We start from the raw sequence: 17,782 nt of genomic DNA, 5'->3' as shown, positions 1-17,782 counted from the left end.
TCTAATCCTTCTCTCTCTCTGTCTGTCTGTCTGTGTCTGTCTGTCTGTCTCTCTCGCTCTGTCTCTCTTTCGTGTGTGCCTCTAATCCTGCTGTCTAGCTGCAGTGTGTGTGTGTATAATCCTGCTGTGTCTGTGTGTATGTGTGCATCTATAATCTGGCTGTGTGTTTAGGCACAGTGTACTTTAATCCTCCTCCTAATGTGGGCATCCGTGCACGTGAGGGCGTGTGTATGCGTGTACAATATATGTTGGTTTTACGTCACCTTGCGTCACAGCAGTAGTGAGGTGATATGGGGCCTTGATCAGGGGATACTTGATCTCTTAATTGGGGTTGATGAAAGGCGGGACTCTAGAACAAAGGGATGGGAAAGTGGTGGGGGTAGGGTATGGAATCAACATGTCCTCACTGCTCGCTAAGGTCCTTGAGGCAATAGCTAACCGAATGACTAGTGGGTGGAGAAGGGTTGGGTTGGGTGAGGGGACACAGGTTTAGTGGTTTGCTCCACAAGCATTAGCGCCCTAGTGCCACAGTCCCAGAGCATAGTATACCTCACAGGCAAAGGCTGAGCCACTGCCACGCAGCAGCCCCTGGATGGATATGCGTGCCTATTTATAGCTAATCCTGTTTCAGCGAGGTCGTGCTCTCTACCTTCCCTGAGACGGAGCAATTGGAGTTAAGTGCCGCTCGCGTGCTGTCGTCGTGCGAGAGGAGGCTGGCAAAGGATGCAGCTAGGAAGCAGACAGGGCTCCATTCCTGTTTGTGACCGTTGATGGACAGATTGTCAGGGCTCTTCTGGGATATTTCTGACATGGCTGCTTCTCTTCACCTCTGCACACGAGTCCTGCCCCGCCGACGGCCATATCTGTGACTCACCTGTAAGTGACTCCGCCTTGACTTAATATAAACATATATCATATCAAATCTATATGAACAGTCATTTGTGGGCTCTAGGGGGCTTTATTGGAGCTCATTAGATTTGCAGTTCATTTTATTAGGATTACAACAACAAAACATGTTAGTGAAAATAGGATCATTTGCATGACCAGATGTGACTGCTTTTTGGATTTAGAATGTAATTCTTAAAGCTATACCAATGGTTTATTTATCCTTAATTTATGATTTGATCTGACACACACACACACAAACACAGTGTCGTAGCAACACAGAAATGTTATCAAGACATTCTCCAAGTAGGCATTTACAAGGTGAAAGGTTAATGTGTGCGACCATATTAAGATTAAGCATCTTAATACTGGAACAAATATGACATGGTTTAAAACGTTGCCATACGGTGGGTCTACACACAATACTGTATACAAGCATTTGGGTGTCTGGCTAGTCGGGTATTAGCAGTGCCTTCAGAAAGTATCCACACCCCTTTACATTACTAGTGCTTCCAGTTTACATCATTTAAAATATAATCTTTTTCACCCTGGCAAATCAATCTCTCCTGAATAGCTGAGTGGCATTGAAGCTCATGTCGGATGGCTTTTATTCAGTCAAAGCCGTTGTCAGGGCTAACCGTATGTAGCCATTGTCAATGCCATAATATTGTCCGACACTACGAATATGGAGTTTTTGACCCCGTCCCGCCCCTCTGGAAACTTCTTTCTCAAAATCTAAGGATCTGAATCACGTTCTGTTCATGTCGTATTTTACACACACATTCACGTTTCTTTCTTTGCTCAACCTCTTCTGAACCCTCAACCAATTTAAATCAATATGATACTGTAGCCTATATCTCTGCCTCATATCTCAGAACAGCTGTGATATGAATGAACCTTCCAAAAGTATATATATGAAGGTCTACAACCTTCTCTATATGTTGTAAGGGATTTTGCCGTAGCACAAGCATGTTGCAGTCTACACATTGTATTGGTGCAAAACAATTAGCATTTTGTGTAAATATATTATCTTTATAGTTACGCTGCCATATAGCAAGCATTCTGCCTCCTGTTTAGCCAATGTTTGCAATAATGATGAGAAAATAACATTAAATCGCTATTGACTTATCTTTCTGTGTTTTGCTTGTTTGATGTGCTGTGTAGGTTGCATATACCGTGCCTTCAGAAAGTATTCACATCCCCTGACTTTTTCCACATTTTCTTCTGTTACAGCCTGAATGTAACATGGATACAATAGATTTTTTTTGTCACTGGCTTACACACAATACCCCATAATGTCATAGTGGAATTATGTTTTTCAAAATGTTTACAAATGACACTGAACAAAAATATAGTTTTTTTGTATTTATTTTACCTTTTATTTAACTAGGCAGGTCAGTGAAGAACAAATTCTTATTTTCAATGACAGCCTAGGAACAGTGGGTTAACTGCCTTGTTCAGGGACAGAGCAACAGATTTTTACCATGTCAGCTGTGGGATTTGATCTTGCAACCTTTCAGTTACTAGTCCAATGCTCTAACCAATAGGCTACCTGCCACCTCAAATATATAAACACAACATGCAACAATTTCAAAGATTTTACTGAGTTACGGTTTATATAAGGAAATCAGTCAATTGAAATTAATTCGTCAGCCACTAATCTGTGGATTTCACATGACTGGGAATACAGATATGCATGGGGCCATGCATTATCATGCTGAAACATGAGGTGATGGCGGCAGATGAATGGTATGACAATGGGCCTCAGGATCTCGTTAACGGTATCTCTGTGCATTCAAATTACCATTTGATAAAATGCAATTGTGTTTGTTGCTCGTAGCTTATGCCTCCGCATACCATAACCGCACCGCCACCATGGGGCAGTCTGTTTACAACGTTGACATCTGCAAATGGCTCGCCTGCGCACAATGCCATACAGTGTCTGCCATCGGCCCCGTACAGTTGAAACTGGGATTAATTTGTGAAGAGCACACCTCTCCACCGTGCCAGTGGCCATCGAAGGTGAGCATTTGCCCACAGACGTTGGTTACGATGCTGAACTGCAGTCAGGTCAAGACCCTGTTGAGGATGACAAGCACGCAGATGAGCTTCCCTGAGACGGTTTCTGACCGTTTGTGCAGAAATTCTCCGGTTGTGCAAACCCAGAGTTTCATCAGCTGTCTGGGTGGTTGGTCTCAGATGATCCTGCAGATGAAGATGTGGAGGTCCAGGGCTGGCATGGTTACCTGTAGTCTGCGGTTGTGAGGCCGGTTGGACGTACTGCCACATTCTCTAAAATGACATTGGAGGCGGCTCATGGTAAAGAAATGAACATTAAATTCTACAGCAACAGCTCTGGTGGACATTCCTGCAGTCAGCATGCCAACAACCCGCTCCCCCAAAACTTGAGACATCTGTGGCATTGTGTTGTGTGTCAAAACTGCACATTTTAGAGTGGCCTTTTATTGGTGCACCTGTGTAATGATCATGCTGTTTAATCAGCTTCCTGATATGACACACCTGTCAGGTGGATGGATTATCTTGTCAAAGGAAAAATGTGCACTAACAGGGAAGTAAACTAATTTGTGCACAACATTTGAGAGAAATAAGCTTTTTGTGCAAATGGAACATTTCTGTGATCTTTTATTTCAGCTCATGAAACATGGGACCAACACATGTTGCATTTTATATTTATGTTCAGTATAATGAAAAATGTAAAAGCTGAAATGTCTTGAGTCAATAAGTATTCAACCCCTTTGGTACGGCAAGCCTAAATAATTTCAGGAGTAAACATTTGCTTAACAAGTCACATAATATGTTGCATGGGCTCACCCTGTCTGCATTAATAGTGTTTAACATTATTTTTTAATTACTATCTCAGCTCTGTACCCCACACAATTATCTTTAATATCCCTCAGTCGAGCAGTGGATTTCAAACAAAAATTAACCACAAAGACCAGGAAGGTTTTTCAGTGCCTCGCAAAAAAAGGGCACCTACTGGTAGATGGGTAAAAAAGCAGACACTGAATATCCATTAATTACACTTTGGATGGTGTATCAATACACCCAGACACGATAAAGATACAGGCGTCCTTCCTAACTCAGTTGCCAGATAGGAAGGAAGCAGCTCAGGGATTTCCCCATGAGGCCAATGGTGACTTTGAAACAGTTAGAGTTTAATGGCTGTGATAGGAGAGAACTGAAGATGGACAAACAATATTGTAGTTACTCCATAATACTAACCTAATTGACAGAGTGAAAATAAGGAAGCCTGTACAGATTCCAAATATTCCAAAACATGCTACATAAAGTAATACTGCAAATAATGTGGCAAAGCAATTCACTTTTTGTGCAGAATACAAATTGTTGTTTGGGGTAAATCCTATAAAACATATTACTGAGTACCACTCCATATTTTCAAGCATAGTGGTGGCTTCATCGTGTTATGGGTATGCTTGCAATCAATAAGGACTGGGGAGTTTTTCAGGATACAAAATAATCAGAATGGATCTAAGCACAGGCAAAATCCTAGAGGAAAACCTGGTTCAGTCTGCTTTCCGACCTGAAACTGGGAGAGCAATTCACCTTTCAGCAGGAAATCTAAATAATCTAAACTTCCAGGCCAAATCTACACTGGAGTTGCTTACCAAGAAGACAGAGAATGTTCCTGACTTACCGGTTTGACTTAAATCTACTTGAAAATCTATGGCAAGACCTGAAAATGGTTCTCCAGCAATGATCAACAACCAATATGACATAGCTTGAAGAATTTTGAAAAGAATAATGGACAAATATTGTACAATCAAGGTGTGAAAACCTCTTAAGTTTGACCCAGAAAGATTCACAGCTGTAATCGCTGCCAAAGGTGCTTCTACAATGTATTGACTCAGGGGTGGGAATACTTATGTTAATGAGATATTACTGTATTTAATTTTCAAGAAACATGTTTTCACTTTGTCATTATGGGGTGTTGTGTGTAGATGTGTAAGAAACTATTGATTTAAATACATTTTGCGTTCAGGCTGTAACATCAAATAAGTCATAATAATGGAATAAGTCAAGGGGTATGAATACTTTCTGAAGGCACTGTTTCTTGCCTAAGTAGCTGCATGTAACTCCGCTCCTGAAAAAAGAACATGAAATTGCTAGACAATCTGTTTGTGTCGTGCTTATGTTTGCAATAACTTATTGTTACAACACACAAAGAACTTAGTTTTTTAACGGTTCTGTGTACAAGCGGCAGCGGAGTCGCGGAGCAGCATCTGAAAGGAGGTAGGCTAGTGGATCCCACATGCGCAGAAATCTCAGTATTTTTAGCAACTGCAAGAAAGACCACCCCCACAGCATTTCTGTTTTGTGCCTAAGAAGTTTTTTCTGATTTATTGTGCTTGGTGAGCCAGGACATCATCAAAAGTCTTCCAAATGAGAGGTAACCCTGGATTCATTTACACTAACTACACACTGGTTTTCATGATACGAAACATTGTTTCCATGTAACCCAATATTTTTTTTCTACGTAATGTAATATCAAAACATTTCCATTTGATGACGTATCATCCTGGGAATTGTTGTGTTTCTAGTAGTGAAGTCATAAAGTACAGAAGAGAAATGCATATACAGGGGCACACGGACAGAGAAGGCTGTAGAGATAACCCCGTCCAAAGGGGTGATGTGTGAGCTTAAGTGGTTAGCACGGCCACTAGACCAGACTGCGGCACAATGATTTCTAATAGGTTTCAGATTGTCTGTTGTTATAGTATTGATGGCCTCATTGGGGAGGGAATGCTGTCCAAATTAATGACATTTTTGGGGACCAATTTTGGCTCGTGAATGCTACATTCAAAATTACTTATAGAAAACCTTTGGGGGACATGTCCCCCTCTGTTCCCAGTGAAAGTTGAGCCCCTGATTGGATTTGAAAACAGTCATACATTTTGTGTTTTTTGTCACCCAACTTTTAAACTAAATCCAATGACATGGTGAAATGTTTTGTTGATTTTATGTTGAATTCACGTTAGTAATGATCTCTATCAAACCAAGAGCACACACACACAGAGACACACTATGAAAAAAACACAAACACATCCCCCCACACACAAACACTGTGAGCACACATTGTGAATGCACACCACGCACATTGCATGCACAGACACACACACACACACACACACACACATTTGTTTCTCCAGCCTCCATTTAGCATTAAGACAAATATAATTGATGAGAGAGTCATTGTTTGTTTGTGCTTCCCTTACCAAGGTCTAGTTTGACTTTACAAGGTATTTAAATAGTTTCCATCGTCACTGAGATTCACAGGGCATAAGTGTTATGGATGTAAGAGAAACGCATGCACACTCATCATCAGGGTCATGTGCTAGTTTTGTTCTGTTGAAATGCAACTAAATCCATGCATGGCTAGTGTAATGATGCATGCTTTCGCTTTCTGGTGGCAGTGTGTGAAATCAGACAGAAAATGGATAAATTGTGTTTTATTAAGAAGGTACACATATTTTCCCAGGTTTTCTAGGCCTGCTCGCCATTAAAGCTAGTTTAGGAGCAAACCGACGCCAGAATGGAGGGTATTTTATGTAGCTGTTCGGCTGGGCAGATCACGTCCAGACGATAGTGGATCCGTCAAAAGACAGGTAAATAGCAACAAATAGCAGCTGTCCAGGCTGAGTAAGAAGTTCAGTCTACTTGGAAAGATTTCACTCAAGGAAAGAGTACAAAGTGATGCCATGCCTTACTTATGAGCTAAACCTCAACAACTGATTCCAGTAGAAGCATAAATATCCATTATCATTCCTTTAGACATTATAATATCTAAAAGTTCCACTCTTGTGTTTAACCTGTGGATATTGAATGTATTAATCAGCCCCGCAGTCCCAGCAAAACATGGTACATGCCCTGGTTGTGATTATAATAAATTCATCAAATTGAAATCTTCCTTTAGGGCAACAACTGTGCCCCAAGCTGCAATTTTGCAGATGTAATACCACAGGCAAAGTAGACCTGGCGTTACAGTGGTAAAAACAAAGGGGGGTGGCATTGTCTTCACTTTTCCACAGTGTGTCTCCCCTTCACAGTGTTAGTGGCTCTCAGGAACAGCAAACAATGGCTGCTGAGCGCACCAATGCCACAGATTGTCTAATTAGATTAAGCCAGAGGCTTTCCTGAGATAATCATTGAGCGAGCCTTTTTCCTCGAATGAAGCCTGTGTCGGTAGAGAGTCTGCTCGCTGAAGGTCAAACCAAAATTTTCAAAGGAAAATCTGCAATTTGTACATGTCCCGAGAAGGTTAACTATCTGGATAACCTCGAGAAGTGCCGGTAGAACTTCCTTTGGGGATAATGGGGGTGTTTCTGGAGTTCTGTGAAAGACACTGCCTTCCCTAACCGGACTGGTGGTATTACAAGAACATACCTCCTGTTGATATGAGGATAAGAAAGGGGGGATTTCTAGTAAGTACAAACTCCAATATTGGTTAATGTAGAAACAATTTCTAAAATCAATAGTTAGTGTCTATGAAATGTTGTACAGAAATGTGTGTCATGTCCCTTTTAATAATGCTCCAGTTGGTTCTGCTGGTGTCTGCTACCATTGTAAGGTATTGTCCAGGGTCACTGGTTAGCTGTGCTTCATTGGGTTATACTTCTTATTGCTCGATGGGGTAGAATTAAGTCATATATTGCAATGGTGATTTTTACCTGCTCATACTTTCTGGTGTTTGAGTTGAGGCCTGATAATCTTGTCTCCTTCCATCACAGACACTGTCTGTTCAGCCCTAATTAGAATCCAAGACTTTCTCGACCTCTGAATCGACTCCATGGATCGATGTCTTCAGGCTTCACAATTTTCACCGCAAGGCACACCCACCGTGTTTGTAATTAGTTGCACCTTGTGTGTTATTATTAGCCCTACTAGGCCTAGATATGTCAGTAAGGATGAGCATATGGGTCTTCAACATCTATTTGTCCTTTGACCTTAGAAAGTGTTCAGTTTTTTTCTACAGTTTCTCTCCTAATTTCATGGGATTTTTCAAGTGAAGTACACTTTGCCTAAAGCTAATCATTCTAGGGCCAACATTTGTTATGTAGCTGAACTAATTTTAGTATTTCATGTCTTAAATGGACTTGGCAGATATTCCCTTCCCAGCTCCCTGGGCCTCATGTTAAAGCCATCTGTCACCTTGTGTACTAGCCAGTGGGTCTGAGTTTCAGGTGGGCTCGCCCCTAACATAACTCTCACTTCAAGTTCACTGAGTCAAAAACGATTAATTGATTGACTGAGTTGGGATGTCTAAAGCTATAACCGTCAGAGACAATAATAATTTCCTCATCATTTCAGGAGAATGATAACTCTGGTGATTCGATTGTATTGTAGTTTACAGCATTGACCTGGAATACAAAGATACATTGGATAACAATGTAACATTTAGAAAACAATGGTCATGTCTTTGTTGAATTATGGGTGAATTCTACCTCATAGCTTTTGCACACAGAGGCTTTGCAGAAGCTTGGCATAAACATTGCCTAAGATCTCCAAATATTTACTTTAAGGCAGATGTTCGCTATTCCATCTGTTGCTGTTAGCTTTGTGTTTGCTACCCAAGATATGGAGTAGTAGCAGATAGCAGTTTGGTTAACAATTTAGAAAGTAAACCTAATTCTAATTATTCCTCTTTGGAAAGCATTGCAGAGAATTAAAATGTCAGTGTACTTCCTGAATTGACTGGAATTGAAAATGGAATCTACCCCAACCCTGGCAGACAGTTAGACAATATCAACAGGAGTATCAGCGTACATAATTGGTGAGGTTCAATGTTATTCTTCATTAATGTGGCAAAAGAACAGCATTTCGCCATATGCAGTATCCAGTTTGTCAAAATGAAAGACCTTAGACAAAAAAGGGAAAACCTTTTACTCAATGTTTTTTTTTTTTTCAGATGTAGCCCTGTGGAGGACTTCAGCCAACACCAACAGCCAAGATGAGAGAGTGGGCTTACAATCAAATGAAAATGTCAGTCTTCTTATCCAAGTCACGCTCCATGGAGTCAAGCAACGTACATCCCTGAGAAATAACAGCAGTTTATGGAAAATACCGGATTTTGCCTCTGAAGATTTGACTTGCCTTTTTTGGGAAAGCCTCTCTCCACCACTCTTGAGCTATAGAGGAGACATGGCCAGCAACTCGTTCCGTGAGTCAAAGCGTGGTAGACATGCACAGGCCAACCATGATGTTGGAGATTTCAACTGCTCGCTCAAGGAGCTGCGCTCCCTCATGGAACTCAGGGGACCTGAGGGAATAACTAGAATCCAAGAATGTTATGGAGATGTCCAAGGACTCTGTACCAGACTGAAAACATCACCTATTGATGGTAAATATGCTGCTGACCATCCTTGCTTTGTGTCTTTTTGTTCTGTTTTCAGGTCTGGTTCCTGATACACCAATACTCCTATTGCTCATCAGGGCTAGGCTTAACTCCAATGCAGTGAATTGTCATTTAAGAAAAACCCTAATTTTAGAAATGGATGCATTTAATTAATGAGTTGAATTCTAATTAATCTGGTTGATTCTGAAATTAAATTGACTTCAACCTGACTGATAATAAAAGTTCATGGTTACATTTTGAATACAATAAGAATTCTAGCATCTACAACAGCAAAGTAGAATGATTATAGATACTGCATTGATTCCATTGGAGTTGTCATGAGTTACTCCTGCTACACTAATCTCAAGATATGCATGCCTTTTAGCACAATGTCTTGTTGAGTTGATTGTATTGAGGGGAACTGGTGTGGGCTTTGAGTGGAAGGCACTCCGCAGGGCCCGGCTGTCACTTCTCTACACTTGGGGATAACTCACACTTTTCACACAGTTTGGCTGCTTCAGGGGACAGATGTCAAAGTGTGTTCATGTGGTTTGGATATGTAAGACTCATTGACAGACTGGACTTGTCTTGTGTTGGTATCAAGGAGAGGTAGGAATGACTGGACTTCGAAATGGAGAATTAAGTGAAAAACTATTGTGAATAGTGTGGCCTGCATAATATTAATACACTCATTTGTAAACATTTATAAGCATTTAAAATTATTTCAACTAATAAAAAAAATATACAGTATAATTTATAAAGCATTTAAATATGCATTGATACACATTTACTAGCAATATACACTACCGTTCAAAAGTTTGGGGTCACTTAGAAATGTCCTTGTTTTCCATAAAAACATACATTAAATGAGTTGCAAAATGAATAGGAAATATAGTCAAGAAGCTGAGAAGGTTGTAAATAATGATTTTTAATTGAAATAATAATTGTGTCCTTCAAACTTTTGCTTTCGTCAAAGAATCCTCAATGTGCAGCAATTACAGCCTTGCAGACCTTTGGCATTCTAGATGTCAATTGGTTGAGGTAGATTTCACCCCATGCTTCCTGAAGCACCTCCCACAAGTTGGATTGGCTTGATGGGCACTTTTTGCGTACCATACGGTCAAGCTGCTCCCACAACAGCTCAATAGGGTTGAGATCCGGTGACTGTGCTGGCCACTCCATCATAGACAGAATACCAGCTGACTGCGTCTTCATTAAATAGTTATTGCATAGTTTGGAGCTGAACTTTGGGTGATTGTCCTGTTGTAGGAGGGCTCCAATTAACCATAATTGGCTCCAATTAACCATCATCCACAGCGTATGGCATGGCGTTGCAAAATGGAGTGACAGCCTTGCTTCGTCAAGATCCCTTTTTACCATGTACAAATCTCCCACTTTACCACCACCAAAGCACCCCCAGACCATCACATTGCCTCCACCATGCTTGACCGATGGCGTCAAGCACTCCTCCAGCATCTTTACATTTTTTTCTGCGTCTCACAAATGTTCTTCTTTGTGATCTGAACACCTTAAACTTAGTTTATTCTGTCTCCATAACACTTTTTTCCGGTCTTCCTCTGTCCAGTGTCTGTGTTCTTTTGCCTATCGTAATCTTTTCTTTTTATTGGCCAGTCTGAGATATGGCTTTTTCTTTGCAACTCTACCTAGCATCCCGGAGTCACTGCTTCACTGTTGACGTTGAGACTGGTGTTTTGAGGGTACTATTTAATGAAGCTGCCAGTTGAGGACTTGTGAGGCGTCTCTTTCTCAAACTAGACACTCTAATGTACTTGTACTCTTGCTCAGTTGTGCACCGGGGCCTCTATTCTGGTTAGAGCCAGTTTGCTCTGTTCTGTGAAGGGGATAGTACACAGCGTTGTACGAGATCTTAAGTTATTTGGCAATTTCTCATAGGGAATAGCCTTCATTTCTCAGAACAAGAATAGACTGATGAGTTTCAGAAGAAAGTTATTTGTTTCTGATCATTTTGAGCCTGTAATCGAACCCACAAATGCTGATGTTCCAGATACTCAACTAGTCTAAAGAAGGACAGTTTTATTGCTTCTTTAATCAGCGTGACAGTTTTCAGCTGTGCTAACATAATTGCAAAAGGGTTTTCTAATGATCAATTAGCGAATCCAAGTTGATCATTTGAAAAGGCTAACACCACGTGCTATTGGAACACAGGAGTGATGGTTGCTGATAATGGGCCTATGTACGGCTATGTAGATATTCCATAAAAAATCTGCCATTTCCAGCTACAATAGTAATTTACAACATTAACAATGTCTACACTGTATTTCTGGTCAATTTGATGTTATTTTAAAATGGACCAAAAATGTGTTTGTCTTTCAAAAACAAGGACATTTCTAAGTGACCCCAAACTTTTGAAAGGTAGTGTTTATTGGCTTATTCATATATATTTTTTCACAGTTGAAGGCTGTTGGGAAAGACAGATTTTGGAACAGAAAACAGCTTCAAATCCATATGTGGATGGATTGATGTGATGTTAAATATTGTTTGGCTGACACATTAGCCATAAACCTTTTTCCAGTTTGGTATACTTGTGCTGATGCTCTACTCTGCTCCTATCTGAACACAGAATACAGAGGCCACTTTGTGACACACTTAGACTACTACTTCCCTATTGTGCTTCTGCGTAAATACTTTGATGACCTTTGTTGAACTCATAGGGAATTATATTTAGAATGTGATTCCGGATAACAGAAAAAATGTACAATGCTCCCTCACACATCCCTGCTTAAGATTGTATTATAATTTTTAATAATACACTTTTTTTCTGCAAATTCATGTGTTAAACATCAATTTTGCAACAACCGATGGTTCTCCCGATCACTGCAGGTTGTGATACAGCCCGGGATCGAACCTGTGTATGTAGTGACGCCGTCTTAGACCGCTACGCCACTCAGGAGACCCTTGCTTTATTGTTTAGAGAACATTAGGGTCTGCATGATCATTAAACCAAAGCCATGCCCTTTCTTTAACAGGATTCACCCTATGACCACCCCTTCCCCCAACATTAGCTTAGCAAATTACCTTAATATATATTTCCATCCAAAGTTTTGCCAGATTTGTTGACCTTGACAGTAGCCTGTGGACCAGGACAAATGTGACTCACTCTTGGGTTTGTATGCATACATAGGTACAGCCACTATATGCTGATATTAGCATGTATGATGACAAAAGAAAAAAAGAGAGTTTAACTCTAAAGTATTTGTATTTTAATCAGCTTCAATGTCTTATACTATCACCTCCATATCCCATAATTTGTTCCCATCCCATAATGGGTATGTTGATTATGTTTTTAAGAATAAAAAAGGGAGCTGAAATGCAGTGTACAGTCGTGGCCAAAAGTTTTGAGAATTACACAAATATTAATTTTCACAAAGTCTGCTGCCTCAGTTTGTATGATGGCAATTTGCATATACTCCAAAATGTTATGAAGAGTGATCAGATGAATTGCAATTAATTGCAAAGTGCCTCTTTGCCATGCAAATGAACTGAATCCCCCAAAAACATTTCCACTGCATCCGGAAAAAATGTGGTTAATATGGTGGTTAATCAATTATTAGCTACCTAGCTAGCTAGCTAATATTACCTGGCTAAAATTACCTGGCTAACATAAGCTAACGTTAGCTTGCTTGTCCAAAGTCCAGCAGCTAGCCTCTATAGCCAAGTTAGTTAACACCAGTCAGCTGAAAGCTAGCTAGCCAATGAACAGGCAAATAAGGGTAACTAGCTATATTTTTTAATGGTAGGTTTTTACACAAATAATAATTTAGCTAGCTAGCTAGAGCCAGACAACAACAGCTGACATTGACACAGAAGCTAGGTAATAATAGCTAGCTCAGATCCAAATGCCAGTCCTAAAACATAGCTAGCTGGCTTATAGTAGGTATAGGTATATAGGTATAGTCAATCAGTTCAAAACCCACACCAAACTTTGCGGAAATTGTCATGCTGCTGCCTTACAATGCATGCAATGGGCTTTTGAAACACAACCTAACTACTCCATATTCCAAGCTACAGTAAGAGCTAGCCATATTTCACTGAGACAGGACACAACTCAAACTGTAGCTGAGAAAGAAAATGCACATGTATACAGTGTGGTTGTGCAAATGCATGCTTGCCAGTTCCGAACATTCAGATTCAATTCCAGTATACTCCTTCTCCTGTCTTGGCATTTTAATCCAAATGTGAGATGACCAACATTGTCAAACTAACAACTCTGACATTTGATCGTCTTGATTGTATTTACAGCTTCGATCTGGATGCTGTACTTGCCCTTTATGTGGGCACAAATTCCTCCATGGTTCGTTGGACAAAGCCTATGTGGAAATGAATGGAATTTTGCAGCGTTTTTGGATAAACGGCAAAAATAAGGTCTGTGGTAAACGCAGACTTAGAAGATCTTATATGTTTTGTTCTATGAGATCATCTTCACCAGCTAACGTAACTTTATGTAAATGTTGAAGCATTTATGCTATAAAAAAAGCACATAAAGCACATGAAGGCTTCATAATTTATAAAGGTGTCATGTTAACTGACTGATATTATCTCATAGAACAAAACGTGTTAAAATCAGACCTTATTTACGCGGTTTATCCCAAAACCATATTCTTTCCCCATTAATTTTTCACATAGGGATGGCTGAACAAACCATAGGTAACTGATTTCCAGGTTTTAGGACTACAAGCTGGCTAACTGTGGCTAGCTCTATTCCAGTGGTGCATCGTGCTAGGGGTAGGGGACAGGGGGCTAATGCCCCCCCAAACCCGGATTATAGGATGCATACCTCTGCCGTGCTTTAGGCTAGAAATAAACTATAGTTTCTATGGCTGAGTTATACAACCTTCAAAAGTCACTGACTTAAAACCATTTTATTTTACTTTGCTTTCAATGGGAATTTAGTCCTATTTTACAATGTAAGACTCTCTCAATCAATTGAGCTATTCACCTTCTGAAAATTGCAGACAATTACTTTTGACTATCCATGGTAAATTCTACACATATTTTTATAGTTAGTTCAAAACTGATTTGAGCTATTAGAGGGCAACAGCCAGCAGACCAGGGTTTAAACCAGCAACCCTTGCAGTTATCCAAAGACACCACCTGTGGCATTAAGGGACAGACTTTTTGGCAGAGGCAAAATTAAAGGTTACAAAAGCACTGCAATGACATACTTCTGGTTCCCCCCAAGAAGTCTGCCTTTGCATGTAGAAATGTTGTATAATGCCCTTTAAAATAAGGAATGCCTACTCCACCCATGCTCTACCAAGGTTTTCCAGTACACAGCTTTGACCTACTACAGGAGCTATGTTGGTCTATTGTACTTCAAACAATGTGTATGCAGGTTGCATAGGATTCAAACCTTCTCAAACGCCCTAATGCATACTCTTCAGAGGAATAATGGACTTTACAGTGTCCTGTTATTAAAATAATGTGTATGTAAAAATGTATATATATATATAGTACCAGTCAAAAGTTTAGACACACCTACTCATTCAAGGGTTTTTCTTTATTTGTACATTTTCTTTTTACATTGTAGAATAGTAGTGAAGACATCAAAGCTATGAAATAACACATATGGAATCAGGTAGTAACTGAAAAAGTGTTAAACAAATCAAAATATATTTTGTATTTGAGATTCTTAAAAGTAGCCACCCTTTGCCTCGGTGACAGTTAATTTGTGGCATTTATTTCCATCTTAATGCATTTGAGCCAATCAGTTGTGTTGTGACAAGGTAGGGGTGGTATACAGACGATAGCCCTATTTGGTAAAAGACCAAGTCCATATTATGACAAGAAAAGCTCAAATAAGCAAAGAGAAACGACAGTCCATAATTACTTTAAGACATGAAGGTCAGTCAATACAGAAAATGTCAAGAACTTTGAAAGTTTCTTCTAGTGCAGTCGCAAAAACCATCCAGGGCTATGATGAAACTGGCTCTCGTGAGGACTTCCACAGAAAGATAGATAGAAAGATAGAAGAAAGATCCAGAGTTACCTCTGCTGCAGAGGATAAGTTCATTAGAGTTACCAGCCTCAGAAATTGCAGCCCAAACAAATGCTTCTCCGCATATGTGGTTCCCACCGTGAAGCATGGAGGAAGAGGTATGATGTTGTGGGGGTGCTTTGCTGGTGACACTGTTAGTGATTTATTTAGAATTCAAGACACACTTAATCAGCATGGCTACCACAGCATTCTACAGCGATACGCCATCCCATCTGGTTTGCGCTTAGTGGGACTATCCTTTGTTTTTAAACAGGACAATGACCCAACACACCTCCAGGCTGTGTAAGGGCTATTTGACCAAGAAGGTAATGACATATGTAATGAACTGCCTATCGATCAGCACAGCAATTGATTAAACAGGACCATGTTTGCAAATCAAGTGTTTCTGAGCTTTTGCCAATATTACACAGGTAAGCTAACAGTTACAGAAATCAGGCATGCAGACAGGCTGTATAGACCTCTATATACAGTGCCTTCATAAAGTATTCACACCCCTTGACTTATTCCACATTTTGTTGTGTTACAGCCTGAATTAAAAATTGATTAAATATATATTTTTTCTCACCCATCTACAAATAATACATGTTTTTAGATTTTTATTCAAATTCATTGAGAATTAAATACAGAAATATACCATTTACATAAGTATTCACACCCCTGAGTCAATACCCTGTAGAAGCACCTTTGGCGGCTATTACAGCTTTGAGTCATGTATCAGCGTTGTACATCTGGATTTGGGGATTTTCTCCCATTCTTCTTTGCAGATTTTCTCAAGCTCTGTTAAGATAGATGGGGAGTGGCGGTGAACAGCAAGGATTTGCCTGTATTTGGCTCCATTAATTGTTCCTTCTATCCTTACCAGTCTCCCAGTCCCTGCCGCTGTTTAAGGATCCCCATAGCATGATGCTGCCACCACCATGCCTCATGGTAGGGATGGTGTTAGACGGGTGATGAGCTGTGCCTGAGATATTTCTGTATTTCATTTTCAATACATTTGCAAAAATGTCTAATGCATGTTTTCACTTTGTCATTATGGGCTATTGTGTGTACAGTGGCTTGCGAAAGTATTCACCTCCCTTGGCATTTTTCCTATTTTGTTGCCTTACAACCTGGAATTAAAATGTTTTTGGGGGGGCGTTGAATAATTTGATTTACACATCTTTGAAGATGCAAAATATTGTTTCTTGTGAAACAAACAAGAAATAAGACAAAAAAAAAAAAAACTTGAGTGTGCATATCTATTCACCCCCCCCACCCCCCTAAAGTAAATACTTTGTATAGCAATCTATTGCAGCAATTACAGCTACAGGTCTCTTGGGGTATGTCTCTATAAGCTTGGCACATCTAGCCACTGGGATTTTTGCCCATTCTTCAAGGCAGCGCCTTCAAGTTGGATGGGTTCCGCTAGTGTATAGCAATCTTTAAGTCATACCACAGATTCTCAATTGGATTGAGTTCTGGAATTTGACTAGGCCATTCCATATCATTTAAATGTTTCCCCTTAAACCACTTTAAGGGGTTTTAGCAGTATGCTTAGGGTCATTGTCCTGCTGGAAGGTGAACCTCCGTCCCAGTCTCAAATCTCTGGAAGGCTGAAACAGGTTTCCCTCAAGTATTTCCCTGTATTTAACGCCATCCATCATTCCTTCACTTCTGACCAGTTTCCCAGTCCCTGGTGTTCTTCGGGTGATGAGAGGTGTTGGGTTTGCACCAGACATAGCGTTTTCCTTGATGGCCAAAAAGCTCAATTTTAGTCTCAACTGACCAGAGTACCTTCTTCCATATGTTTGGGGAGTCTCCCACATGCCGTTTGGCGTACACCAAACACGCATATTTTTTTCTTCAAGCAGTGGCTTTTTTCTGGCTTTTTTCTCTTCCATAAATCCCAGCTAAGTGGACCGATGGACAGATACTCCAATCTTCAATCTCCTCTGTGGAGCTTTGCAGCGCCTTCCGGGTTATCTTTGGTCTCTTTGTTGCCTCTGATTAATGCCCTCCTTGCCTGGTCTGTGAGTTTTGGTGGGCGGCACTCTCTTGACAGGTTTGTTGTGGTGCCATATTCTTTTCATTTTTAATAATGGATTTAATGGTGCTTCGTGGGATGTTCAAAGTTTCAGATATTTTTTTATAACCCAATCCTGATCTGTACTTCTCCACAACTTTGTACTTGAACTGTTTGGAGAGCTCCTTGGTCTTCATGGTGCCGCTTGCTTGGTGGTGCCCCTTGCTTAGTGGTGTTACAGACTCTGGCGCCTTTCAGAACAGGTGTGTATATATACTGAGATCATGTGACAGATCATGTGACACTTAGATTGTACACAGGTGGACTTTATTTAACTAATTATGTGACTTCTGAAGGTAATTGGTTTCACCAGATCTTATTTAGGGGCTTCATAGCAAAGGGATGAATACATATGCACGCACCACTTTTCCGTTTTTTATTTATTTTTTATTTTTTTGAAACAAGTTCTTTTTTTCATTTCACTTCA

General features: G+C 40.2%; 1 protein-coding gene across 2 annotated transcripts in view; it reads left to right on the top strand.

The window, feature by feature from the left end:
• Positions 1 to 228: 228 nt before the first annotated feature.
• The window catches only part of atp2b1b (ATPase plasma membrane Ca2+ transporting 1b), a 41,728-nt gene continuing 24,174 nt past the window's right edge, over positions 229 to 17,782 (top strand). The window contains exons 1-2 of one of the 2 annotated variants that reach the window (XM_021598786.3): positions 229 to 876; positions 8,831 to 9,262. In XM_021598786.3, coding sequence (XP_021454461.1) covers positions 9,064 to 9,262 — 199 coding nt within the window. In that variant the 5' untranslated portion in view covers positions 229 to 876; positions 8,831 to 9,063. Of the gene's footprint in view, positions 877 to 6,985; positions 7,347 to 8,830; positions 9,263 to 17,782 lie in introns of those variants that run through there. The other variant, XM_090231140.1, reaches the window with a different exon arrangement.

This window comes from Oncorhynchus mykiss, chromosome 4 (assembly GCF_057628025.1).
Source record: "Oncorhynchus mykiss isolate SJ-2025 chromosome 4, ASM5762802v1, whole genome shotgun sequence".
Taxonomy (NCBI): Eukaryota; Metazoa; Chordata; class Actinopteri; order Salmoniformes; family Salmonidae; genus Oncorhynchus; species Oncorhynchus mykiss.
Note: the sequence above shows the minus strand (reverse complement) of the source record. Positions and strands in the feature narration are given on the sequence as shown.